The sequence below is a fragment of the Pongo pygmaeus genome, chromosome 8 (genome assembly GCF_028885625.2).
Source record: "Pongo pygmaeus isolate AG05252 chromosome 8, NHGRI_mPonPyg2-v2.0_pri, whole genome shotgun sequence".
Taxonomy (NCBI): Eukaryota; Metazoa; Chordata; class Mammalia; order Primates; family Hominidae; genus Pongo; species Pongo pygmaeus.
This window is the reverse complement of record NC_072381.2, coordinates 34350725-34362043: the sequence shown is the minus strand read 5'-3', so window position 1 is coordinate 34362043 and position 11319 is coordinate 34350725. Positions and strand designations below refer to the sequence as shown.

Genomic DNA, 11319 nt, shown 5'->3' with positions numbered 1-11319 from the left:
GCACGCTTCCTGCAGCAGTTCTCTGAAAACCCTCGGGGATGGGCCTGGGGGGCATCCAGCGGGCTGGGGGCACGAGCCGCTGTGGGAAGTGAGGGTGGCAGAAGCTCCAGGGCCGGCGTGCACGTTGCCTGTGGCCAGGAGCGGGCACTGAGAGGGCGCAGCCAAGAGCACCCCTCCCCCGTCACTCTTTCCCTCCCTCGGGATGCACAGAGAAACGGGGGCCGCCCGACGCCTGATTTCCACACCCCTCCCTAGCACCTGGGCTCCCAGACAAGGTTGGGCGGGGTCGGGCGACGATTGCCCCCTAGCTTGGAAGGCGCAACACCTCCCACCCTCCGGTGTTCCCTCTGCCCCAGAGGAACGGGCACCAAATCTCTGGAAACAATGAAGCCTCCGCGGCGCGCAGAGGGCAACCGTGAGCGATCGGCACCCAGCCGCGCGCCCTGATGCGGGCCAGGGAGGCCGCGTGGGGCTGTAGCCGGGCCTCGCCCGCCCACGCGGTCTGACTTCGCTTCACACCACAGCTACACTGCTGCCCCTCGCCCGGCTTCGCGGTGCTGCTCCCACTCCAGCCCGGCTTTCCCCTCCTCGCCCTCCAGCTCTGCACAGGGGCGTCCAGGGGTGCCCCGCTGCTCCCCGCCACAGGTCTCAGGATGGCGCGATGAGGGGTGGCAGGGGGTGACCCTGCGTTCCTCGCCGCCGCGGGCGCGGGCCCCGGGATTTGAAGTTGCGAGAAGCAGCCGCCACCTCCCGGGCGCTCCGCGCTGCGCGGCGGCGGGATCTGCGCCTGCAGGAGCTGCCCAGCTCTCCCTCTAAGGGTGCAGAGCGAGCACGCGAGGTGGGCTGGCCAGACCCCGCGGCTGGCACTGACCTCCGCGCCCCTTCCTCCGACGCCCGCACCCACGCGCCCGGGGCGCAGACTCCCAGCGCCTTCCTTTCCGCGGAGATCCCTGCAGGGTCTCCTGGAAAGACAGACAGACGGACGGGGAGAGCACTCGGAGGGAAAGTTGTTCCTCCCAGTCTCCTGTCAGGCAATTACAGGCGAGCCCAAGCGGGGAGAGGGGCGGGAGGAAGCGAGGGAAGGACTCCGGAGTGGGGGGAGGCCGCAGGAGGGGAGGCGGAGGTGCAGTTGGTGAAACTCCTCTGTCTCCCGCTCATCTTTTCATTGCTCGTTCCTCTCCTTCTCGCAGACACCCGGACCTCCCCTGGGCGCCAGCTCCGCTGCTCCAACGGGTCCAGAAACAAGCCGGATTTTTTTTTTTTTTCTTCCTGGAAATTGGCTTTGGTGTGTGTGTGTTGCCCTACCTCCCTCCTCCCCCTCCCACCCACAGCCCCCCCGCCTTTTTTTTTTTTTTTTTTTTTTTTTGAGACATGGCCCGGGCAGTGGCTCCTGGAAGAGGAACAAGTGTGGGAAAAGGGAGAGGAAGCCGGAGCTAAATGACAGGATGCAGGAGACTTGAGACACAAAAAGAGAAGCGTTCCTCTCGGATCCAGGCATTGCCTCGCTGCTTTCCTTTCTCCAAGACGGGCTGAGGATTGTACAGCTCTAGGCGGAGTTGGGGCTCTTCGGATCGCTTAGATTCCTCTCTTTGCTGCATTTCCCCCCACGTCCTCGTTCTCCCGCGTCTGCCTGCGGACCCGGAGAAGGGAGAATGGAGAGGGGGCTGCCGCTCCTCTGGGCCGCGCTCGCCCTCGTCCTCGCCCCGGCCGGCGCTTTTCGCAACGGTAAGTGACAGGCGGAGGCGCGGGTGACAGCGGCGCCCCGGCTCCCAGCTGCCCGCCCCGGACCGGGGCTCAGGCGGGGCTTCCCGGGATCAGCCGGGAACAACCGACTCCCAGGCGAAGGAAACTTTTATCTGGGAGGAGAGAGGAAGAAATTAGATCAGGCGGTTTAGAGCAGGAGGATTTCAGGTCTTTGGGCTCCCTCCTGACGTTTATCGTTGGGCTGCGGGGCTTTTCCTTACCTCTGTTACAATACAGAGCTGCCTGCCTACCTTCCCAGATCAGCATGCCAATTATCTTAATAATGTTTCCTCCCAAAGGCAGTTAGAAGAGACTCCCTTTCAAAAATCTGATGACTGCTGAAAGTTAATGAACACTTTACCAGGAGATCTTACTTCCTGGTTCCTTTGCTGCGCGCCTAAGCCGTTTCCTCTGGTGGGTGACGGCCAGAGATATCGGTTTGTGGGTTGATGAAACTCCCTCCCCCCACTTTGTACATCTTCCATAATCTGTCTGGAGTATGACTGAAAGTTACATAGTATCAATACAGGAATCTGACATATACAGTGTAAGGCACCAGGATATCTGAAAATCCCTAAGCTAGTTGCAGCTTCCACTTAGCTTTTAAAACCACTCACTGTTAAGTAAATGAAAAACTATACTAGGGTCTAAACAGTACCATGTAACCTAAATAATGTGTTTTAAAATGGGATCTGGTTGTAGGCATGTTTGACTTCACACTGTAAAGTAAGTGCAGGCAAGGGTATGCAATTATCTTTACAGTAAGTCGTCAGCAATTGTTATTAACTAATGATCAAATATTTACTTTTGTCTGGCTTAGATTTCAATCACAGTAATTAGAAGAAAAGAACATCCACTACTTACTGTGGTATATTGTTTTAATAAGAGACCGCAAGTGGAGGGCCTCATACCAACAGGAATTTAAATCACATCTTTATGATGGAAGTTAATCTCTCTAATATGCTTTTTCAAGGTTTTGTGATTTCAGCAATGGATTTCCCTCAGCAGCTACCAAGCAGTATTCTTAAGAGATGCTTAAAGCAAAACACATGCAAAAAAAAATTCTGAACATGGAGTTCAACTTATTAATGAACCCAAGTTGATGGCATTTTTCTATAATCTGGCAGGAAAGCAAGACACAAAAAATTATGAATGTAGAATTCAATTTATTAATGAACCTGAGCTGGTAGCATCTTTCTATACTCTGGCAGGGAATGAAATAGCATTCTCGTCCAACTGAAAGAGCTCAAATGGTTGGACTAGAAATTATAGGAACCCTGTCCTCCACAACTCTTGAGACTAAATCCATAGTGGGGGTGTTCACAAGATAGATTTGAAGCTCAATGCAAAGAGCTATCAGACTTTAAGTTGTGAACTACACAAATATATATGCAGTACACACACACACACACACACACACACACACACTTCTTAATTTTCTTAGCAGAAATCTGGGGAATGCTGAAAATCTGGCTTTAGTTGGTGAGCTTGACCAGCAAAAGCCATGTTGCTATGCTTGAAGTGACCAGAGCCAGAAAATGCCTCTGTAACTCGGCAGACCTCTCAAAGCCATGTCCACCTCGTCTGAGTAACCAGTGTCTGCTAAATTAATTCATTAACCTTATTTAGGACTAATGGTCCAGAGTCATTAGAAACTGCTCTTTCTTAATCAACTGCTAGAGAGATTGAACAGAGCCAGGGAGTCTAGCAGTCCACATTATCTTATTACACTGTCACTTTCTCAGAAGTCACAGATTAAAGAGCTCTGGTGTGGTACCAAGTCCACCTAAATGTCTTCTGAAGTGACTCTGTCGAGTGACTAGAACCAGTGCTGTTTTATTTCACTCCTGTAACAGATGCCAGACCCTACCATGATGTTTGTCCAGAGCTGGAGGAAACTTAATGAGACGAGGTCACTTTCCAAGTTTTCTGCACATTCAAAATAATGCAAGAGTCTCGGCAGAATCACATAACAGAGCCCAACATGATCATTAGCTGAGATTTTGAACTGCAGTTGCAACGTCATTTCTTCCTGACAAAGCTTACGCTTTTACAAGCCAGTGCAAAGGAAACGAGCATAAGACTACCCCCAGTCTAAGGAACAAAGTCAGAAGCACCTAGCGATTGAGAAAAACAATATAACTTCTATTGTCTTCTTTTTTTTAATTTATGGGAAATGATTTCTGTAATGCATGTAGCTTTATGCATTTTTGATGTGCACTTCATCTTTCATTTCCATTTGACCTGGTTTTCCTGTAATAAAATTCTGTAGATTTATAAATTCATGCTGAGAGCAAAGAATGCCATTCTCTTTCCACAGGGAATCTATCAGATGCAGTGTTAAAATCTATATATACCATTACCGAAAATTTGTGATTGATAGGCTTATATATTTCACTGCTTTCATACTGTTTCTCTTACATAGTTTATGCACCGAATTTTTAATGCTCAAAATTAAGCATCAATAAATGTGGCAGCATTTCAGGCTGAGGTGCTCCAGTATGAAATCCATCATAAAATGTGACAGTGAGAATCTATGCTGAACAATATAGGCAGCACAGAGACTGGTTTACTTGGTTTATCTGGCTTCACTTGAGCATTTTTGAAATGAAGGCTCAAAACTAGTTAGCTCACCTTTCCCAGAATGTGAGAATGTGGGTTACCATATGTGATACCCAGACCTGTGTGGTGGGTTATTTTTCACCCAACATTTAGGTAATTAGAATTAATGCCATGTGGCTATTTACTTTTCCTTCTGCCCCGTTGCTCTCATCTGATCTCCAAGCTTGAACAACTTTACTTGGAGAAGTAAAGCAGAATTATTTCTGCTTCACCAAATATACTTTGTTCTCTGTTGATTTGGATCTCAAGAGCAGAGATAACTCAAAATCACTTAGATTTATGGGCAGATAAAACAACAACAACAAAAGGTTTGGCTTTAAGCCAATCAAAGACAATCCCCACTGATCGATGACATAGACCAGGCTTATCATCAAAAAACAACACAAGGGGTCGAACAGCATCTTTCAGTCACTTTCCACTTAGAAGTTGCTACTTAATGTGATTACACTTCTTGGGGGATAATTAAGTCTAGCAGAAGCTCCCAGGGGACCATGTTAACATCAATTGAGGGGATTTAATGTTTTTAATGCTAGAAGACCTTTTCCTTAGGAAGAAACTTCGGGGCTGGGGGAAGAGTCCTCTCAGATCTCAGTTGGCTTTCTGCCTGAGTCAACCTTCCTGAGATCAAAGAGTGTTTTTTCCTGGAGTGTTGCACTCAGGGCCACACGACGGACTTACGGGGACCTTTTAGAGTTCCCCTTAAAAAGTTAGGGAATGTTTAATAACCAGTAATTTACATATAAAGCCAGATTACCTAACAGGTTGTCAGGAAAGATTTGCTAAAATCTTACTTTCATTGCAGATAAATGTGGCGATACTATAAAAATTGAAAGCCCCGGGTACCTTACATCTCCTGGTTATCCTCATTCTTATCACCCAAGTGAAAAATGTGAATGGCTGATTCAGGCTCCGGACCCATACCAGAGAATTATGATCAACTTCAACCCTCACTTCGATTTGGAGGACAGAGACTGCAAGTAAGTGGGAATGTTTTTGAACAGGGGACCACAGCACCATCTAGTGGTCACGCCTGTCTACCGGGGGGAAAATCAGTGTGTACAATGTAGATTATAAATGGATCCAGGAGGGATTCCAATCTCAGCCAGATTATATGTCAATGGTATGGAAATTGAAATACGTTAAGTGATTTCTGAGTTCCCCAAACCAGGAAGATTATAGTTAAATGTGTAATCTCTTATACTCCTTCCTGTTAGCACTTTTGGTTTGGGAACTCTTTTGTTAAGAAATGTATATAGTATGTATGTTTCTTTTTTCTTTCTTTTTTTTTTTCCTGGAGAGAGGAAGAACTAGAAACTCAAAAATCTCACTTGTATTTTTACAAAATACAGTGGATCACTAATATACATCGCATCCACAGATAGTGGGATTGGAGATCTCACTATTTGAGATATATTGAACTGTGGCACATCTTATGATTTAAGAACTGCATTCATCTTACTAAGTTTGACATGGAAAAAGCAAATTGTCATTGAATAAAAATAAGGCCTACAGGATAAGCCAGTTGAAGGGTTTTGTAAATGGTGAATTACTGATTAAAATACTTTTATGGAAAATGCTAGAAAATAATTGTTAAGACACGATGAATACAGTGGGAACTCAAATAAACACCAGTGTTTCATCCATCTGCTTAGTCTTGCTATCTCTTTCTATTGTTAAGTTTCTAAACATCAACTTATGCCAGATTTCGTTTTTATGAAGACATTCTCACTATAGAGACAGTCGAAATTATACTTCCTCACTTTATGTGAAAGAACTGGTATGTGGATATTGCTTTCCACACTATCGAAAGTATGTTTTTACCTTGCACGTAGCAGTCCACTCAGATACATGTTTGCTTGTCTCTCTTGACACCCAACAGACCCCCTGTCTCTGTCTTGTCCACATTATCCCATTCTGACCCACTGAAAGTGGTGTGGTCTCCAGAGACTTGGACCTGAATATCCATCTTTTATTAAGTTTGTACATATATAAATAGTTTTATCAAAGAAAAATAATCGATTTAAATCTCAATTCTAAAGTGTTTCTCAGGGACTGAGAGGTTTTCGCAAGTTTTAAAGTGGGTCAGTTTGGTGTAACCGTATATGGTATCTATAGACTACTGCTACCGCTGGACCTAAATATTATTTTGCAAGTATATTCATTGTTAAAGACAGTCTATTTGAACACACATTTCTTTTGGGAAAGAACAGAGTAATATCAAAATCTTCCTACCTGTAGGAAGTGCTCAACAACCTGTTGAGTTGGTGTAGTAAACTAGCTTTTCATGATCAGAGAGATGAGGTCATCTGGTTCATTCAACATTTTGGTGCCTAGAGAATTAGCATAAATCCACAGGCTGATGATCAGTTTCCAAATAATCAGTGTATACTACAGTGCAATAAAATTATACCAATTCCAATTTAATCTTTGCTTTGTGATTCAGAAGTGCTTCAGGGCATTATATTGACTTTTTAATTATATATGGAAGTTACCATTAATAGTGTTCCAGTGACTGCTTAGAAACAAGGAGTTCATTGTACTGATTTATTTATTTTTGCTAATATTCTTTATGGTGGTTTTTACAGTGTCAATCACCTAGACAATCTGGAGACTTGTTTTCTATTATATTTGATTTACTTCATTAGTAGTAGTAGTAGTATTTGCTTTTTGACCACGTTTAAACTGCTATAGGAGAAACTCTGGTAAAACATACTCAAGTAATAACATTATTCCAAAAAATAAAGTGCTGTTAGAATTCAATAAACTGACGTTTACTAATTTCTAATCTGGAAATCATGACCATCAATACGTGTAATATAATACTTAAAGAATTCAGAATAATCACTAGTTATTGACAGTGGTGTGGTGGTAAATGTTTAACAGCTGGCTCTTTGGAGAAGACGAGTCAAGTCCTGATTTGTACGTAGCACATGCCAATTTCTGTGGTGTAAATACTCCCATCATAGCCAGTTTCAAACTAGCCATGTGATGTCACTGTGCCTAGACTAGCAAAGAAATGTGCACAGTTGGTTCTTATGAGCTGGTGGGCGCCAGATCCAGCACACAACTGGAGTAGAAATTTAAGAAGGGAAGCCAGTTGAATCACTTAATATATGTAAAGGGCTTACAATTCTATTTGCACATACATTTCTTCTGGGAAAGAATAGAGTAATATAAAAATCTTCCTACCTGTAGAGAGCGCTCAACAACCTGTTGTGTTGGTGTAGTAAACTAGCTGTTCATGGTCATGGAAATGAGGTCATCTGGTTCATTCAACATTTTGGTGCCTAGAGAATTAGCATAAATCCATAGGCTGATGATCAGTTTCCAAATAATCAGTGTATACTAATTATTACAACAGCATCTCACAGTATTACAATAGTGTCTAGCTTACAATGGTGTCTAGCTCACAGTAAACCTTAAATAATGATTTGTCATATCATGGTGTCAGGTGGGGTATAATGGGATTAAAGGAGCACCTTTTTGGTTAGTTTTCTTTTTAAAAAGTACATTAAAGGATGATTGTAATTCACAGAAAATGACAATTTTAGTGATATCAGCAAAGTATTTGAGAAACGGACATGGCCAAGAAGATGTTACATAACAGTCTTATGATGGTGACTTTGTTTGTTTTTTTAATGCTACAGAGTAAGGTGATTTCTTAATTGTCCCAACTGAGGCTTTGCTCTCTGTGAAGGTGCCATCTCCTGGCCAAAGTTGAAAGGCTGTTATATTAAGCCTGATGAAGTCAATGGAGATTAGATCCATGGAAAATATCTTCATGCTGTGTTTTGAAGTGTTGCAATGTGATCTTTTTATCAATGAGAAACTCCAGAAAGATATAGGAAGACCAGCATAAGGCATTCCTTTCACTATCTTTCTAAGCTGATTCATATGAATGACTAGTGCTCAGTGTTGAAGGGTGCATTTGAGATTCCACAAATGTGGCAAAATACTTATCTCCTTTTGTGAAGGCTTTGAGAAGAATCCACAGTTTTAAATTTTACAAGGGATTGGAATGCCCTAGGGGGAAAAAAAAAATCTCGGAACACCAGAAATTCTCTGAAGAACAAATTCATAGACTTCAAAGTTTAGATTAGATTCCTATGAACATAGTTTTGTCATTAGGGTTTTTTTGTACTTTATATCAGGCTATTTACAAAAGTGGTTTGGAGGTGGCACAAAACTAGGCACAGTTAAAACCACATTCAGAAAGCTGGTGAGCTTTTAGTTATCAGTCTTGTTAAGAGCAAACTATTCATCTTATTTAAGACATTTAATATTTTTCCTTGTTCCAGCTTCATTATATGTCTGTTGGCAGTAAAAAACATTTGCTATGCTGATATCATAGGGTTACTAGTAGGATCGAGTAGTAGACAGGGAAGCCCTTTTAAAAGGTAAAAGTGACCCTCAAAATAAGTTATCATTATTATGATATCTTTAACAAGTTGGTGATTTTTAGAACATTTGGAAATAAGAAACTAAACATACGTCAAACTAAATCTATTGACCCAGTAATGAGATGATTTGCACGTGATACACCCTACATTTTCTCTTGAAATGGTCAGTATTTGTACAGTCAACTTTCAGCCTGAGAAAGCTTAAGAAATCGATGTCTTAGCACATTTGCTTATTGTGAAACATCTTTGAAACCCAAGTAAACAGTTTTCTTCTGTAGAGTATAGGGATGGTTAAGTCATTAGACCAGCCACATAGTCCTGGTAGAAAAAAATATATATATTTTTTTAGATTTTTATTGTTTTATGTATAATTAGGTAAAAAAACATTATTTCATAATCTTAACACAGTATACAGTCACAACTTCTCATGTGAATAGCACCAAGACTGACCCAGTTCATGAGTAAATTCTGGACCATACTTGGCAAAATGGTTAAGTTTTTGCAGTGGCTGTCAAAGGTGGATATTTCGTTCAGAAAATTAAATGTGGAAGTTGTGCCCCCATAGTTTTAACATGCAACATTCCGTGTCTATGCCAGCACTGAATGAGGCTTCATTACAAATAAGCATCAGAAGCATATACTATAGCCCCTTCATTCTTTTATTGAACAAGATGTGGTGTAAATCAGTCGATCAACAGACCAGTGGAGCGTCTGTCTGCAGGGCTAACACAGGCCTAGGATTTCTAGCTAGATATATGCATGATTTTATTATTAGATTGAGAGGATTCTAGAGAATGCTCTGACCGAAGAAGGTGTTGAGGGAGAGGAAGGAATGTTGATTTCTTTTTTGCCAGCAAAATCCTGCACACTTGTGAAGTGTCAAAGCATAATTAAAAATAGAAAAGAAATAAATAAGTGACCAGTGGAGAGTTCTCGGAAAGACATGTTCATTGCACATTGAAAATGGCTTTCAGTATTTACATTGAACTAGTTAGATCTTACTCCACTAAAGTTTTTCTTCAGTGGTAAGGCAGACATCTTGAATCTCATAAAAGTTTATATCTGTATAATAAACAAGAATGTCATTGATACGGTAGTTAGAATTTATGAAACTTCTCCAGTTTCCCAGCAATGCACACAATCAGCGTGATAATTTATAATGGTTTGTGACAAATACTGCTGAGCAAAGAGGTGTGTGGTTACATTCAGATCAGATGTCACCATCCAGGGAGCAATAAAAATTTCACAGACATTGGGTTAAAAACATTAAGGAAATGAATGCAAAGCTCTAACAAAAGTCTAAAAAGGTGGTAGCATTGGGGGAATCAAAGCCAGTAGTGCTTTTCCTACTGACAAGAAGAAAATCTTACTTACCGACTTCAGTGTCTGATTTGACAGGGCTGTTTCGTATCATGGCACGGTTGCTTTTTTCATCTATGATTTAGATTTGTAATCTCTCCTATGTGTAACCAATAATAGGCATGTTTTTCTTAACTCAGTGCATTCAAAGGAAGATCGCAAACTTGTAACTTCGTAAGAAGTTTAATCATAGTGAAATTATAAGCAAATAGAGATGATATTCGTTTCAGAAGTTTATTGGGATAACTCACATATTGTTTCTTTAATGCTACTTTTTAAATTACCTAAATTATTATAAACTTTGAAACAGTGCTAATGTCTTTTATTTTCAGAGAATATAAACTTATGGAATGAAAAATAATCTGCCCTTCGTTTCTCAAATCTGATTATTCCCGCACATTTACATTTATTCCTACACATTTACACTTATTGGCATTTTGTGGAGTATAAGTTCCATTTTCTGTTTTCCTGAGTAATATTTTCTGTTTTAATCTTCCCTTATTATTATTAGCATGGATTTTTTAGGATTAATTTGGATTTTTAAAAAATGTTACATTAAAATACTATTTATCTTAATCACTGAGTTTTTGGCTTTTTGTATCCAAAGGAAGTACCTCACTCTAGTCTTGTATTTTAGAGCATCACTTAGACTAAAACAAAATCCTTGTTTTATGGGAAACTGAGATTTTTAAGCCAAAATACATCTCTATTTTCCATATGAAATAGAGAATATATACCTTTAGTAAAGTATAATATATATTTAGAAAAATACACAACCCAAGTATAAGATTTGATAAAATTTTGCAAGGTGGATACATCCACAAAACCAATCTAGAGGCCAACATCTCCAGCTTCCTAGAAGCCCTCTGATGTCAGTTTTAGTCACCAACCTTTGCCCTCAAGGGCAACTGCTGTCCTAACTTATGTGACTTCATTTTTATACATTTCAAAATCAGGTAAAACTCAACTAGAGTCTTAGAAGTCTGTATGTACATACAGGCCAGGCACGGTGGCTCACTCCCAAACTTTGGGAGCCGGAGGCAGGTGCATCACTTGAGGTCAGGAGTTCAACTGAAATCAGCCTGGCCAACATGGTGAAACCCCGTCTCTACTAAAAATACAAAAGTTAGCCAGGCAAGGTGGTGCACGCCTGTAGTCCCAGCTACTCGGGAGGCTGAGGCAAGAGAATGGCTTG

The 11319-nt window shown here is 41.7% G+C and overlaps 1 protein-coding gene across 5 annotated transcripts in view; it reads left to right on the top strand.

Annotated features, from left to right (window-relative positions):
• The first annotated feature begins 272 nt into the window (after positions 1-272).
• Positions 273-11319, top strand: part of NRP1 (neuropilin 1) — a 158887-nt gene continuing 147840 nt past the window's right edge. For 2 of the 5 annotated variants that reach the window (XM_054435470.2, XM_054435472.2), the window contains exons 1-2: positions 273-1725; positions 5168-5342. In XM_054435470.2, the coding sequence (XP_054291445.1) occupies positions 1653-1725; positions 5168-5342 (248 nt within the window). In that variant the 5' untranslated portion in view covers positions 273-1652. The remainder of the gene's footprint in view (positions 1726-5167; positions 5343-11319) is intronic. The other 3 variants (XM_063669760.1, XM_063669759.1, XM_054435471.2) reach the window with 3 other exon arrangements.